Consider the following 16513-nt stretch of genomic DNA (forward strand, 5'->3'; position numbering starts at 1 on the left):
AACAACAACAGCATCAGACCGACCGACCGACCGAGGCGAGGGAGGGGAAAGAGTAGGTTGAGCGTGCCCTCCAAACAAACAAAAAGGCATGCAAAGGAAGACGGGGGCGGACTGACGGCGAGGGGAGGGGAAAGGAGGGGGGAGGCAAGGTGAACACAGAGCATGCGAGCGAAAGAGAGAGAGAGAAATGTATGCATCGGTGTGTGTGTGTGTGTGTAGGTGCTCTCATGAACAAGGGAGAAGAAGCGGAAGAAGAGAGGGAGCGTACGCGCGCACGGAGAGAGATGGAGACATCACCCGCAGGAGCGAAAGCCAAAAGACTCGAGCCCTCCCCCCATCCAGAGACGCGTGCACGCCAATTAAAAGAGGCGAGAGAGGCTGCACAATTCTCACGGAGGAGGAAAGAGCGAAAAAAAAGCGGAGAATCACATTGACGGAAACCCGCTCCCGGATGTGCGCCCGTCAGAGCCGATGTGCCTGCGACCGAGCACACACACACACACACACATGAAAAAGAGAGAGGGATAAAAACACACGAAGAAGCAACACGCCGATAGACACGCCGAAGCAAAACAGGAAAAAATAGACGCCCAAACGACGGAGCCGAGCGCATACATTTTTGGGGGGCTCAAGCGCAATGCGGCAACGGATGAGCGGGAAAACGCAGAGGTAACTTTTCGCCCACGGACAGCAACGGCACAGACCGGAACAGAGAGGTGACGCAGGCGCGCAGAAGCTTGGAACACAGAACAGTACGCACACGGTATTCCTCCGGTTGCACTCGCGTATAGCTGTATTCACGGAGCCACATCGAACGCTCCTTCGTAAGCCTGAGACCACGTGTGCACATATCGGCACGATCTTGTCCGGATGCTTCTCTGTTGCCCTTCGTGACTTGCACTATTCCTTCAGTAATGGTGTGCTCGCGACGGCACTCTACCTTTCATGCAGGCTTCGCCAGTCCCATCGCAGTTTTGTCTTGCCATCCGCGTCTTTCACCTCTTGCAGATGCGCAGCCACTCTCAGCACCGGGGGCTGCGGCATCATTGGAAACTCACCCGGATTGCTGGTTACCAGCGCGGCCTGAGTGCCCGCCTTTCCGTTGTCGGCCAGCACGCGAGACGGCCCGAGAACGCTGCGGCCGTCGCCCTTCCGTTCCCCAGCAGGCTGCTGTTGCTGCTGCGTTGGTGGCGGCTGCAGCGTCCTCCCACCAGCCGTCGGCGCTGTTGCCTTTATCGCGGACTCAGCAGGGGAGATGCAGATCTCTCCCAATCCCTCATAGACAGCGTAGTCAGCAAGCCCGTCCGAGTAGCCGCCTGGGCCAAATCCGTGAAGAGAGGGGATGTCGCTTCCAGCAATGCCGTCATCGTCCGGGTCGAGTCCAGTCTGCAATTGAGGGAACAAGCGCGCATCACTCTTCGGCGGAAGGCCGCGAGATACACCATCAGACAGGCGGCGCTGCAGCGCCTGTGCAGGCTGAAACTGCTGGCGCGAGTGCTCATATGGCGTGTTCACGTACCTCTTCAATTGCTGCAGCTCATGTGGGGGAGGTACACCATCGCCAGAGACCGGGTGACTCCCAAATGCGGCGCTGCTCTCGTGAGCGCTGCCAACATAGTTCAGCGTGCCGTTGCCGCCGCTGCTCATAGGCAGAGCAGCGGCTGCTTCATCGCTGGCATTGAAGATTTTGCTAGTCATGCCTGCGCCGCCGCCGCCGCTGTGAATGGAAGCGTTTGTCGCATTCCGAATGGAGCTTGCAGTATCGGGCATGGCGCGTGAATGGCAGCTTCCACTCACCGGAGGAATGGCGCTTGAAACGGGGATGCCGTTCTCGTAGGCCTCGCCTGTCCCCAGAGAGAGGAGCATGCGACGCTGCCGGACGGTGCGCCGGCCACTGGCAAGATGAAGGTTACTTATCGTCGAGTGTGACGAGCCCGCGGTGTGGTACGTCTCGCCGCTCCGGGAGCTGCGATCGCTGTAGGAACGACTATTCTCATTGTGCTGCGACACGGCAGAGCTTATATCCGTCTCGGACATCGGGTCCACTGCGCTCGTGATCACATCGCCACCAGTGGAAGCCCAGGCCGCTGTAGGCGCGTTCCTCTCCCGGTTCGAGTTCTTGTTGCGGAGGTTCGAGGCGTCGCGATCCACCGCGTTGCCTCGCCCTCGCTGAACAGCTCGAGCAAAGTTGGGCACAAGTCCAATCGTGTAGAAGCGGCCTTGATGCTCGAACTCCCAGAGATAGAACGCGCGTGTAGCGGCCTCGGGGGACGCGGACGGGTTGGCGCCGGCGTCAGCGGCATCCTTACCGTTGGCAGCGTGCCCTCCATTGCTGCCACAAGGCGAGGCGCGCGAGAGGGCTTTGACGTTTGACGCCGTGAGTGGAGAGGAGCGCACCCTGCCGTCACTGCCGCCCTGCGTCCTGGATGGCGCTGCGGGTGCTACGGTGGAGAGTGGCGACGGACTCGACGGTCTTGCAGCTGGGTCCTCAGTCTGGGGAGGTGGCATCACCTTGAGCCTCGTCGCCGTGTAGTAGTCCAGCGGGTACGAGTTCACCCAGTGACTGTTTGAGGTATCCGCTACACGGGCTTGGACATACAAGTTCTTCGACCACGACAAGATAACGTCCGAGGCCACCGCCGTCAGCCGCGGGCCTGGCTCTTCGAGCGGTCGAACGCAAACGCTGTAGTCCCGCGCGTCCTCAGGGTCCGGGTCGTAAAAATCCGTCGCGAGCATCTCCTGCCCTGACAAATCCTGTGCCACAGCCCAGTCCGCGTCCACAAAGGCACCCGTGCCGACCTGCACAACCCGCTCGAGCACCGTCGCGTGGGGATACACCACCTTCCCGACCGTCAGCTGATTGGTTCCCACAACGCAGACCAGCTTCACCGTTGCAGCGCCGGGCCCTGCCGAACCAAACGTTCCGCCGTTGGAGCTCTCCTTGGCACCACCGCAAGACCCGCTGCACAATGCACTCCCGCCACCGTGGCCAGGGAGCCCCTCACTGTCCGCCCTGCTCTGCAGCAAAACCTGCACTTCCGCACTTGCAGAGCTTGGCAGCGGGGCAGCGTGGATAGCTGCGGAAGGGAAAGCCGCGTTCGCGTCAACCACTATGGCAGATCCGGCATCACCGACGAAGCCGGCAAACAGAAACACCGGCGGCGTCGGCGAAGGGTGAAAGTCGAGCTTCAGGAAGCACTCCGCCATAAAGGCGCACAGCTCCGATGCAACAGCGTTGTTCATCTCAATCGCTAAATGATGCGCCGCAATGCGTATTCGCCGCAACGCTCGCGCCAGCCGCCGCGTCCACTGCAGTTCCGCGCACCGCAGACGCACCTCGCGCAGGAAGCACAGGGAAGGCACGTCCATCAAGAAGCACGAGAAGCGCGTGCTCGGCAGGGGCGGGTTGCCCGGAAGTCCCGCACGGCGACACTGATCCACGTAAAGAAATGCTGCTTGGAACAAAGCACGACCGAGATGCTGCTCGCCAGCCGATTTCGAGATGAAAGCAACCAGCTCGTACTCGGCGGGCTCATCTCGCGTGCCAGTGCACTCGCCTTCTCCCTCGTCCCCGGCGCTCTCGGCCGGTGGCCGGAGGAAGGACTCTGCCGAAGCCTTCGTCTTCTGCCGTCTCACCGGCACCAGTCCGACAAACCCAATTACCATGAAGGAACAGTGCGGCGCAAACACCACACTTCCGTGCGGGGCGCCGCAGCGGTTGGCGTTCGCGGCCGAAAACGCGTCCGCCCCCTCTCTCGGGGGTGGGGCTATGGAACTGGTAGGGTACTCAAAGCAGATGGCGCACGGCGTCGGTCGAATTTGCGGACCCTGAGTAGACTTTTTCTGCCGCCGCGTCGGCGCTGCGCCCTTTTGCATCGAGCCGAAGGCTCGGAGCTGGCATGCAAGCTTCTGCTGGTCGTACGCCCGCTGCATATCCTCGTTGGTCTCGTACATGTCCCCCTCGTAGCAGCTGACTGTAGCCGCGTAGAAAGACTCCACTGTAGGGTAGTATAGGTCGCGTGGGAGCGCGTTCAGTGTCCCCCATGATTCCTTCCGGCAGTAAAACTGTGTACCTGGCTCTCGGTAGGCGTTGTACAGCTGTTGCACGAACGGCAACGAGGCCGGAGCTGCGTCGAGGCATAACTGCGCAGGGCAGTAGTCGCGCCGTGAGCTGCGTGACGTTTGGGAGCTGCTTGTATCCGTGTTGGAGTTGCGGCTGCCCGAATTGGATGGCGTTCGAGAGTCGAGAGACGTGGCCGAGTCGGGTTGTACGAAGTGCATGAACTTCTTCGTCAGCGGCAGCAGTGACACCTCCTTTCGGCGACGGTCGGCCCGCCATGCCTTCTTCTTTCGATAGCAGAGCTCATCGAGGTACTGATCCTGCGCCTCGCGACTGGGTGAGATGCCCATGAGTATGTCCTTAGAGGCCACCCAAAGAGCTCGGCAACACGTAAAGGCAGAGGATCCGTGCAGAAATCGCGCCTCGCTGCTCTTGACAGAGCGCTGGTCGCGTGAGGTCGATGCAGCGCGCAACTACAGAGAAGCAGAGGGATAAGGTCGCGCGCACTGGTATAAGCTGAGGCGTGACAGCTCCGGCTTCTCAGCACGGCTTGAGTGGGAGCCTTGGAGAAACGGATCGCGAGACTATGGGTGTGAATGAGCCAGGCGCACGTAACGCGACTGACAATACGATGTTGAAAAAGTAGGGTAGCACTGGCGCGCAGAAGTAAAAAGAGAAGAAAACAATCGCGCCTGTGCATTCTACGTTATAGCTGGTCGGCAAGACGAGGGGCGCTAGCGGAGCAAGTTGTGGCGGGCGATCACGGGGACGGCTCCGGTGAGTACAAGGCGTGGGCAAGAGAGGTGAGAAGAAAAGATATGGAGCGACAGTATTTCGGAGACGAGCAGAAAGAGAAAGAAGAGACGAAGAGGTATGAGAAAAAGTCAAGCTGAAGAAATGCACGCACACGTGTCACACGCACCAGATGTAAAACCTGGCACTGACATGAGAAGCCACCAGCACGCATGGCAAGCAAGCCTGCTTGAGCGAAAGGTAGAGAATCCGAAGAGTCCTTGCTCTCTCACATGACGTCATCAACGGCAAGCCTTGATGCCAGTCATTGCCTTCAGCGAGTGAAACAACGTGGAACCGATGAACATGTTTGCCGCGATGTCACCCCCGTCTCGCAGCACCTCTCGACGCGGCCAAAAAAAAAAGCAGCATGGCAATCACTTCATCCGATCGGATCGCTAGCGAGTCCTCGTGCGCCGCATCGTCTCTCTCCTTTCAAGCTTCTCCACCCCTCCGTCAAGAGGCAATCGAACAACACGGCATTGCAATAAGAGCAGCGGGAAAAAAGGGACACACTACCGGTCGGGAGGTTTGCCTCGCTGAAATGAAGACTTGCAGAAATGCGCAGTCACTTGCACTGACGCAGGAGCGACGCGACCGCGGCCTCCACGCGGTGTTCGCGCCCAGCCGCCCCCAGCTCAGCGCCCCCGTCACTGACGCCACGCGAACGCGCACCACTGGCCGCACTCTCGGCATCCTCCCGCGACAAGCCCTCACGGGAATCAGCCACCGCTGCGCTCTGCGCTACCATACCGTAGAACACGGAGTCGCGACGCTCCAGCAGCGCCCGCGGCTGCCCCATCTCCACCACACGCCCGCGCGCCATCACAAGCACTACGTCGTACGCCGCCACCGTGTGCAGACGGTGCGCGATCGTCACCACCGTGTACGCGCCAAACTGCTCCGCCACAATACGCTGCACCGTCTGGTCCAGCTGTGCGTCCACGTTCGCCGTCGCCTCGTCCATCAGGATGAATGCACTCCCCTTCTTCAGCAGCGCGCGCGCTAAGCACAGCAGCTGGCGCTGCCCAACGCTGAAGTTCGACCCGCCCCCCTGCACCACAGTGTCCAGCGCAGGCATGCTGTCAGATGCAGCGCTCGGCAGTCCAGAAGCTGTAGGAAAGGTAGCTGAGCTTCCGCCCACCCCCACAAACCCCACAGACACCAGCGCGGCACGCACCTCCTCGTCCGTCGCGTCGCCGAACGGATCCACGTTGCTGCGCACCGTGCCATCGAACAATACGGGATCCTGCGGGATCATGGAAAACAGCCGCCGCAGAGCGGGAAGCGTGTACGTCCGCGCGTCGCGCCCGCAGACGAGCATGCGACCGCCGCTTACCTCCACCAGCCGCAGGAAGGCCAGCAGCAGCGTCGACTTCCCGCTCCCCGTCCGCCCCACAACGCCCACCTTCTGCCCAGGGGCGATCGCAAAGCAGACATCGCGCAGCACCAGCGGCAGCCCTGGCCGGTACCGCAGGTCCACGTGCTCCAGCCTCAGCGCGCCAAACGCGCCGCTCCTTGCCGCAACACCCTGTCGCGCAGGCGCGGCCTCGTCGTCATCACCGCCGGCAGCCACAACGATGTCGCTCGCACTTCTGGAGCTCTCGCCTCCTCCCCTGCGGCTGCCGCCACTCGCTGCCACAGCGCGCGCCACATACGCGTCCCGCGGCTCCAGGAGCGCCGCTTCCTGCGGCACGTGATCAATGTAGTGGCAAACGCGCTGCACACTGTTCATGCTCGCCTCGACAGCGGCAGCAAGGTCTAGGAGTGCAGATAGCGACCAGCTGAGATCGAGGCACATGGTGAGGCTCAGCGAGATCAGGCCCACGCGCGCCTCCGGCAGCGCCGGCGACGCCTCTACCAGCTTCTCCACAACGCCGATCAGCCCCACAGCAATAACGGCCAATGACGCAATGTACTCGATTCGGATAGCGAGCCACAACGTCATAACCTTCTCCACGTAGGTGCAGCTGTACACAAGGTCCAGCCGCAGGAGCGCCTCCGCGAATAGCACGTGCGACTTGTCGTATGCAGCGATCGTCGCACGCCCGTGCACCACCTCCTCCAGCAGCGAGAGCAACGGAGACTGCCCCACACTGCTGCGCCGTCGCACCTCACGCACCACTGTCGCGTAGAACTTGAGCAGGCGCACAAAAGCGTAAACCGCTAGCAGCACCACGACCACACTAAGCGGTGAAGTGTATAGCGTCACTGCTAAAGACGTCATGACATATCCCGTAATGCCCAAAAAGGGAATCACGTTCGCCGGCAGCTCATCGTCAAGGACGTGCACGTCCCTGCTGAACCGGTTGACAATGCGACCCAGTGGTGTGCGGTCAAAAAACGTCAGCGTGGCTGAGCTCACCGTGTACAAGAGTATGGCGTGCAAGCGGCAGGCAGCGCGGCGAGCGAACTGAAAAATAAACAGGTCGTTGGCAGACACTGTGATAGCAACCACAAAGACGAGTCCAAGATACACGCCAAGCTGTTCGTTGGTAGAGAGAGAAGAACCAAAGTAGTTCACTGACCACAGCGTCAGCCAAACGCTGGAGCCTGTCGAGAGCGCTTCGCTAACGAAGTAGCGCAGCACAATTTGAATTGCGACCGGGACGCCCCCGCCCGCCTCAAAGTAGGCACGGTACACACTCCACGGTGTGTGCCCTGTCTCCTTCTCCTCCGCAGTCATCAGGTCGCCGCCGTCCGCTGCATCCTCACCCGTAGCCAGCCCAGATGAGCCCTTCGCCGTGCGCGGCGCGGCCTTAGACCTGCTTGCGAGCCTAACACCTTTACATACCGTAGAGTCCCTATTGTTGCAGCCTTCCGCCTCTGAGTTCTCGCTGGCCCATGAGCCCTGCCAGTGCATTCTCGGCAAAGGGCTGCCATCGTTCTCCCCCCACTCACCGCCGTCTTTGCTGGCACGGCCATCGGCACCGCCACACCGAGCGTGGTCACGCTCCTCACGCGTGCCCACACACGACTCCACGTTCACCGCAGACGACCACGCAGAACTGGCCTCGGTGCACTCCGCCACAGTATCACCACCGCCACACCCGCTCTTCTTGCTCGCGGCGGCGGCCTCCTCGCTCTCCACGTACGCCTTCCACTCCGACGCAGCGTAAGCAGCGTAGCTGCCCGCAAACACGGCGCAGCCCTCGCGCATCACCACGACCTGGTCCGCGTGCGGCAGCACCTGCAGCTGGTGCGTCGCTAGCACGCGCGTCTTGCCCGACAACGCGCGCAGCACAACCTCGTCCATCACGCGCCGCCCAACGTGCGCGTCCAGCGCCGACAGCGGATCGTCCAGCAGGTACACGTCGCGGTCCGCATACACGGCGCGCGCAAGGCTCACGCGCGCCTTCTGCCCACCGCTCAGGTTGATGCCACGCTCGCCGATCTCTGTCCCCAGCCCGCGCGCCATCAGTGCCACATCAGCATTCAGCTGGCAGCTCCGCACAGCGCGCGCAAGACGCTCGCTCGCCGCGTCACGGCCGCAGCTGAAGCACCGTGGCACAGCAGCAGCGCCAGCAGCTTGCTCAGCGCACCTCAGAGGCGAGAACGCCTGCGCAGAGCCGCTATTGCTATCGACCGCCGCGCCACCAGCAGCGCCGCGCCGATCGCCCTCGAAGAACGTGATGTTCGCCTCTAACGTTTCCTGCATGATCCACGGCTGCTGCGGCACGTAAGCTACCGACTTCGCTACGCTCACATGCCCCTCGAACCGGAACGCACCCAAAAGCGTCGCCAGCAGCACAGACTTCCCGCTCCCCGTCGCGCCAACAACAACCGTCAACTGCGCGCGCGGGAACGACACGCGCACATCGCGCAGGAGAGCCCTGTCCACCATCGCGTACAGAGCCACGCCACTATCACTGCCGCGCCCGTTCTCACCACCCGCAACAGCCACACCGCCATCATCGTTCCCCACAGCAACGCGCGCAGGCTTCCTACCGCCTTCACCCATGGCAGGGGAAGCAGCCGCCCTCCGCCACTGAAGCTCCACCGGCACACGGCGGCGCAGCACCGCGCACAGTATCCTCTGCGCCACGCGGCGCAGCCCCACGTGTCGCGGCTCGTACACGGGAAGCGCGGCGGGCACTGACACAAGCACCCTTGCAAGGTCGGCCGAAGCGGCACTCGGCAGCGGTGCGTCCCCGGAAGCAGCGCCGCCACTCCCTGTGCTGTTGAGCATGCGCTCCGCGTGCTCGACGATGATGTGCGAGTCGTCGCACTCCAAGAACTGCGTGACGCGCCCCGTCGACACAATGAACTTCGCCAGCGACGTAAAGGCCTCCGGAAGCATCATTACAGGGAAGGTTATAGCACTGACAACTGCGATGAGAGGGAACACCACGGATGCGTCAAGCTTGTGTCCGCTGAGGGTGTAGGTAGTGAGAACAGCGGCGATCATGAACGTCGGAGTAGAGAACACGCATGCCCACAGCCCGACTTGACGCATCTGCAGTCTTCGTCGGAATCGCAACTCATCGGCCCGTGCGTTATCTTCGATCGCCGAGACAAACTTCGACTCCCATCCCATCATCTTCACGACACGAATGCCGGAGAGCAGTTCATTCGTGCGACGCAAGCGCTGATCCGTGCAGCTCGACAGGTTCTCTTGTGCGCCGCCCATAGCATTCGTTAACCCCCCTTGGACAGGCAGTAAAGCGGCAAAAACCAGGACAGCAGCCAGGGCACTCGGCCCCACGAGAACGAAGAGGTAGGCAACGTACAGCGTCAGCATAGTCGGCGCCATCCACAGGAACATCACCCGCGTGGGAAATTCCTTGATGTTCTCAACGTCAGAGCTCGCCATCGCTAGCACACGACCAGTGTTCATGTCCGGTCTCGACAGCGCATCCGGCGATATCGTCAGACACTTTTCGAAAATCAGGGCGAGTGTCGAGGTGCGGAAAAGGCTCGAAACACGCCGACTGCGGTGCATCTCCTTGTTCATCAACGCTGGTTGCACCAACTTCACGATCACAAGAATCGAGAAGAAGAGCAGCCCTTTTCTCGCTCCCGCCCGCTCCTTGCTCGACTGCAGGAACAGCACAAACTGCTGCAGCAACCACGGTGTCGACACTTCACATATCATACCGGCAATCGAAGGTGGCAGTATCGCCATTAGATCGGAGCGAAACGTGCGGAGTAGCGCCCAAAGCAGCGACGGAGCGTGAGGCATACGCGGGCACCCAGTATCCGCGATTCCAATCGTCGAAACCGGCACCAGATCCTGCACGTACTCGCACGTGCACCGCGCCCGCCCATCCTGAACCTGGTAAAACAGACGCTCGCCCTGCACGCACCCGTCGTGCACTACTTCCTCAGCCACATCACCAGCCACACGCGCACGATACGGCGGCAACGCGCTGTCAGCGTCCCACTCCACACCGCACAAAAGCGTGTGCGGCGTGTCGCTCGATCGAACGTACCCCACCCACCGCAGCCGTCCATGGACACCCTCCTCACCACGGAACCTCACACGTGACAGCTCGTTGATAGCCGCCACGCGCGCGCCACCCCATCGCCCGTTATAATCGCCGCCAATCACTTCACTTTCCCCCGAGGGGTCATCGCAGGCTCCACACTGCACTGGAAGCGCAGCTTCAACGCGCGCACGCCACGCGTCGCGGCCCCCGCGAACCTCCTCCTCGCGAAACGCGCGGCTTAGCAGAGCGCCACAGCACACGGCGCGGTGCGCCCGCTGTGGTGGAGGCATGTACGCCTCCTCCAGCCGCTCCCTCCACGCAAGCATAACATATGGGTTCAGCCACCTCAGCAGGTAACGCGATAAAACGCCGCTCCGCTCTTCCGGAGCCTCCTCCAGCAACCCGCGTATCGCAGCCCAGTCCACCAACGCATCATCACAAGCGCTACCCTTCGGTAACGAATTAGAACGCAGAAGCCACAACCGTCGGTTAACCTCGCCGAACGAGTAGACGCTATCACTCGCCGCTCCTTCTGGCATCTCCGGTCGTTGACTGCTCATCAATCTCCAATGCCCAGGCTCGGATGGGCAACATGCAGCGTGCGCCGAAAGGGCGCAGCAAGTGTGCCAAAAGACTAAGATGATCGTGTAGAGCTCTGGCGGCTCGCAATGCATGTGGTGCGGGGAGAGCGAGCACTCCGGTGACAGGGGAGACGACAGCTGCCGGCCGGCACGCCTATCGCAGCGGGCTAAGCAGCCAAAGGGCACACAAAACTGGTCCAGCCGTGTCGCGCCGCTGCAACGGGTGGCTGTGCAAAAAAGACGGTCAATCTAGCCAATGCCGGCAGCTGAGCTGCGCGAATGCCGTCCACGCACGTGCAGCAGCCGCGGAAGCCTCGGTGGGGAGCGGTGTGCGGTCACCAATGCGGTGGTGGTGCGGCCCAGTGCAGCACAAAAAGAGAAAGAATAGATCGAGCGAAGCGGCAAGTGAGGTGCTGCGAGCCCTCACCAGAGAGAGCGAGAGACGCAGGCATACAGCGACGCGTGAGTGCGATCCCGGCTCCACACCCATCGGCGGAGACGAAACGGGCCACAGCTGCCGACAACGCGGCAGAGATGCTTGGCGGTAGAAGACGCAGACTGTGATCTGCGTGTGCCAAGACGCGAGAAATCAGATGCATATCCGTGTGGGGTGAGGGCAGAGTCGCGTCACCTCGCTTGAATCGCACATGCAAAAAGAAGAGCCTGCGCAAGCCGACAGACATCTGCCCCTCAGCACCGCTCGCTTCGCATACGTCTGGCGGCGGTGGCCGATACCGAAGACGGTGAGGCTCACACAAGGAGGTGGAGCTCGGCGGCAGCGCGGCAATTCAGCGAGTGCGCCGGCGTCACAAGGCACGATACGAGCCGAGCAAGCATAGGACAAAGAGAAACACACACACACCGGAAGAGAGAAACCCGCAATCCGGCCGTGCCGCCGTACGGGCCTCGGCATCAACGTGATGCGAGAGAGACGAGCGAGAGAGCGGCCACGCACGGGGGAAAGAGGGGCGCGCAGCAAAGGAACGACAAAACGAGCACGCGAGCAGCTGGACGCGCTGTCGGGGTGCACAGGCAAAAACACCGGCTTGCCGTGCGAGGCGCGCAAGGGCAGCGCGGCGCAGCGTCAGGCAAACGTGCACGACAGCTGGAAAGAGACGAGGGAGAGGAGGAGGAGGAAGAGGGGGTCTGGCTCCGACCTTGTGCGCGTGTCGGAGGGCAAGACGGCGGGGCCAACAACACGCCGTCAGCAACAAAGGGGGAGGCAGTGCCCTACACGTGCGCGCCGGCGCCGGCGAGCACGATACAGAGAGGCGCAGAAAGACAGTCGAGCAGCCGAGACGGCGAAGGAAGTCGAGCGTGCGGAAAGAGAGGGAGAAGAGGTGAGCAGCCGATACCGGTGGGGAGAAGCGAGTGCGCGCCAAGCCAGTGAGCAGCGCAGAGCCGGCCCGTTCGCCTGCGCGCACGCAAGCGCACGGGGGTAAAGCAAAGGGCGGCAAGGCGGCGAGAGGATGTGGGCGAGGGCGAGGCGAAGGAGCGGCGCGGTCACAACAAAACATCAGCAGACAGTCTGACGCAGCACGGCAAGCAGACGCTCTTCGCTGGCCACCGTCCGGCGCTACGTCTCCTGCGCCGGAGGAAGCGATGGTGGTGCAATGAGCTATGCGGAGATGAAAGGCTTCAAAGGCACCCACAGGCCGTGAAAGAAGGAGACTCAGCGCTGTGTGCGCTGACGGTGGTGCCGATGCGCTGCCGCCATGAGGCATCACCGCGAAAGGGTCGCCGGGCGACGCACAGTGGATGGTCAAAACAGAGGCCGGCACGGAGAGAAGGAGCCAAGTAAATGGAGCAAGGCAAGCAGCACAACGGCACGCGGCCGCGCACAAGCTGTGCATGCCACGCAGTTGTCCTCCCAGCCATACCTGATGTGAGCGGGTGCAAAGGCTCTGTGCAGCGCAGCGATGCGCACAGCAGCCTGAGAAGAGCGATGCCCGAGAGAAGACAAAAGCCGTGGTGCGCACCGGGGCAGCAGACGACTCACGGAGTGTCGCGGTGGCACAGGCAATGCGACCGCAAGCCACCCCTTACACCCAGCGCGGCCTCTCCGTGCACCGCGCACGCAGGCGCAGTGGCGGCGGCTCATTCGAAGCAAGGTGCGTTGCAGTGACGCCATGACGCTCTCCACACATCTAAGTGCCCGCTGTATCCCCCCTCCCGAAGCTCCCGTTTAGGCAGCCCTTCGCTACCGGACCGTGTTTGCGCTCTTGCCGTTGCGCCCGGCCGTCACCCTCATGAGGAGATGCAGCTTGCACGGCTCCCGACCCTCCCGCGCGTGCACCAATGTGAGCGTGGCAAGCGCAGAGAGCGGACGCATAGCATGACCACCTCAGGCAGAGCAGAGCAAACAAAGGAGCCAAACAGAGCACACTCGCCGCCTCACCGCCGCTGCGCGAGAGAAAACAGCCGAAAGAGAGTAGGGCGGAAAACGGGTGAAGACCGCAGCAGACCTCTCCTCCTTCCAGCAGCGTGCCGACTCGGAGATCGCGGCGCCGCCCCTGCCTCATGCACCACCCGCCAGCCGTCAGCGCGTACCCGCAGCAGCACATGCGGCGCGGCGGCAGACATGCCGTAGGGGACGTCGTCGTCGTCGTCGCAGTAGTCGGGGTGGTGGTCGCGGTGCACGCGTGGGCAGTCGCACAGTCCGAGCACCGGCTCTCCGCATCCACGCCAAAGTGCACCGTCTGTGCGTCCATCCCGGGCTGCGGAGCACATCCGCACAAGCAGCTCCCCCGCGATGCGATAGGTGCTACGGGCCGCACCTGCGGCCACGAGGCAGGGTAACGGCAGTGGAGCTTGCCGCTCGGCAGCTGCAGCATGCTCACATTCGGCAGCGTCCGATTCACAGCAGTGGCCTGCATGGCCCATGCTGCCGCGGAGCCCATCCAGCTCCACGAGGCAAGCCGCGCCCCACCCACCCTCGCGCGACACAGGTACACCACCGCCACGTACTGCAGCAAGCACCAGCGGCACGGAAGTGTGCTACTGCTCATGGCTCCCGGGCTCCACGAGCTGCCGGCTGCAATCACTGCGTTCGAGCAGGCCACGTCATCCGGCATCCCAGGCAGCGAGCCAGCAGCAGCAATGCCGATCGAGGCAGGCCCCAGAGCAGATATCCAACACGGCACGCCGGTTCGCGAGCACACGTCGCCGCCGGCCCACCTCAGCGATGGCGTCGCGGCAGCAAACGCACGGGTCGCCCTCAGCGTGTTCAAGCACTGCACAGGAGTGAAAGAGTCTGGTGTACGCGTCGCGCCCTGCTCATAATCAGGCATCGCCGCATCCAGTGGAAGTGCTACGCCCTCCAGGGTGCTGTGCTCCACGGGCGCGTCACACGGCGGAGCGGCGGAGGCAAGCTGCCTGCAAGGGCAGTGCCATTCGTCCGTCTGTGGATGAGAGCGTGGCAGGGGTCGCGCCGCACACAAAAGCAGCAGGGGCGTGTCCTCAAACACGCCCGCGCGTCGGAGGATAGAAACGATAGAGCTCATGCATCACTGCGACACAGAGGTGGCAAGCACTGTCCGCTGTGGCGCCGGCTTGTATGTATGCCCGGCAGCACGCGGGGGAGCGAGGTGGGGAGAGCGGTCGAGGAGAGATCGCGCGCAGTAAAGCGAGAGGAGTCCTCCCTGAATGGGGGCTTTGGTGAGACGCCGGCGAGCCGTCAGTCTGGAAGAGGGGGGATGGCGCGCAGCAGGCTCACGAGGACTGGGAGTTGCTGTTTGTCGGCGATGAGCTGTGTTCGCGCAGGCGCTGAGGCGGGCAGCGGCACGCGCGCGGCGCGCGCGTCAGGTGAGACATTCACCGAGAGAGACAGGGCAACGGAGAGAGTGGCGCACGCATGATATAGGAGATGGCGGGGGGACGCCACAGCGTGATTGGAAGGGGGCAGACGAGCAGCTGAGCGGGTGCAAGGAGATGCACCAAGGTGCACACGCTGAGCGCAACAAAAAAGACTAGGAACGCCACGTAGCGCCTCGCGGCTGACTGGAAAGACGGGTGCGGTGTAGGTGCGGAGCGGGCACGCTCTCTCTGCGAAGGGCTTCGTCGGTAGAGGGGCACGCAAAGAAAGAGGCGCAGCCCTCCCCTGCCCTCCGCTGGCTTCCACCTTGCCTCCTCCCCTCACCCACGCAACTGCAACGCGTGCTCGTCCACGTGGCGCCTGCATCTTCCAGCAACGATGCGGTCGCAGCTCCACCAGCGTACATCTCCGCCCGCCCCCCATGCGCTGCGAGCCCTCTCCAGGACGCTGTCCGCCAAACACCACAAGAGACGAGTAGCCCGTGTACGTGGGTGCCACGCCCTCTCACACTCCCGCGCCGCCGCTCGCGTGCACCCTTCCGTTCGTGCATCTTCACTCTATGGCTCCTTCCTGGGCGTGATCGTATACAGCGTCACATCCGGGGAGATCCCTCGTTGCATCTGCGAGAGAGGGAGGTGGGAAAACGGAAGCGGGGGCAGGCCGGAAGCAAAGAAACGGCGAAGAAAGAGAGTCGAGTCATAGAAGGCAGGAGGAGTACAGCCAAGCCGGCACATACGCACCGAGACGCATAGCAGTTCACGCTGTCGTCAGCTCTGCGGAATGGCGCGCAGGGGATACAGGAGCAGGCTGGGACGGAGCAGGCCGTCCGACCGTGTGCGGCTGTCCATGCGGGTATCTCCTGTCTCCGCCAGCAGCCTCCCCGTGCCTGCCTGCCCTGTTTTGCGTTCGTTTCTCTTTTGTCGTCACACCGCAGGCGGCGAGGAGGAGGGCGGGCCGGCGAGTCCGCCGCACCTGCAAACAAGCGAAGGCGGTAGCGACGAGGGCCTCGCTCAGCGAGCGGATGCGTGCGTGAATGCGTGAAGCCGGTGTAGGTCCATGCAGGTCCTGCGCAGAGCTTCGCGACAGAGAGGGGGACACAGCGACACGCACAGGAGTACGTGCACGGCCCTCGCCAGGCAGACACCGGCACACGCAGCCACGCATCCGCTTGCACAGAGAGAGAAGAGTGAAGAAACAAACAATCAAAACAGCAAAGAAAAAATGAACAGGGGGAGACAAGGCCAAGCCTGCACCGCAAGAGAGGCTCAACGACGCGGCATGTGCGGCTTCACCACCGGGGAGAGAGAGAGGGGGAAGTGAGCAACGGAGGCTTCAGCGGGCAGTGAGAGGTGTCGATGCAGCACTCCGCCTCCCCACCCCCACCACAGCCAAAAAGGGAAGAGCGCCGCGTGGCGCATGCGCCTTTTTCTCTTTTCTCGTCGAGAACGTGCAGTCGAAGCAAGAGGCCAAAGGAGAGAGTGAAACGAGCATGGCAGCCTTTAGACCATCCCCCCTCACCCTCGGTCTCGCAGCGCTCGTGATGTGCTGCTGTCGCATCCAGCTCAGATGGCGACAAGAGTCGGGAGACAGGCAGAGAGGGCAAACGCGGTCCGGGCAGCAGCCACTCAAGGCGGCAAAGCAGATCGCTGCATCCGCCTCAGCACCGCCGGCCCCGACGTCTCTCTCGTGTCATCGATACAGCCACCGCCACCACCGAGGACGCACACGACCACCACGAAGCAGCTGCCGAAGACCCTCCCGTAAACCCCTACCCTGATGCGCAGGCCAGGGCGTGGAAGCTGCAATTCAGCCGCCAGCGAAGGGGAGGGGAGAGAGG

At 62.6% G+C, this 16513-nt stretch overlaps 2 protein-coding genes across 2 annotated transcripts; both read right to left on the bottom strand.

Moving 5' to 3' along the window:
* Positions 1-936: 936 nt before the first annotated feature.
* Positions 937-4410, bottom strand: LDBPK_311450 (hypothetical protein, conserved; the record flags this gene model as incomplete). Its single annotated transcript, XM_003863188.1, has 1 exon — positions 937-4410. One exon carries the CDS (start codon positions 4408-4410, stop codon positions 937-939), a length of 3474 nt encoding a protein of 1157 aa, XP_003863236.1.
* A 1010-nt stretch (positions 4411-5420) lies between these two features.
* On the bottom strand, positions 5421-10841 carry LDBPK_311460 (pentamidine resistance protein 1; the record flags this gene model as incomplete). Its single annotated transcript, XM_003863189.1, has 1 exon — positions 5421-10841. The coding sequence occupies one exon, from the start codon at positions 10839-10841 to the stop codon at positions 5421-5423; it is 5421 nt and encodes a 1806-aa protein (XP_003863237.1).
* Positions 10842-16513: the final 5672 nt, after the last annotated feature.

The sequence above is a fragment of the Leishmania donovani genome, chromosome 31, assembly GCF_000227135.1.
Source record: "Leishmania donovani BPK282A1 complete genome, chromosome 31".
NCBI classification, from domain to species: domain Eukaryota; phylum Euglenozoa; class Kinetoplastea; order Trypanosomatida; family Trypanosomatidae; genus Leishmania; species Leishmania donovani.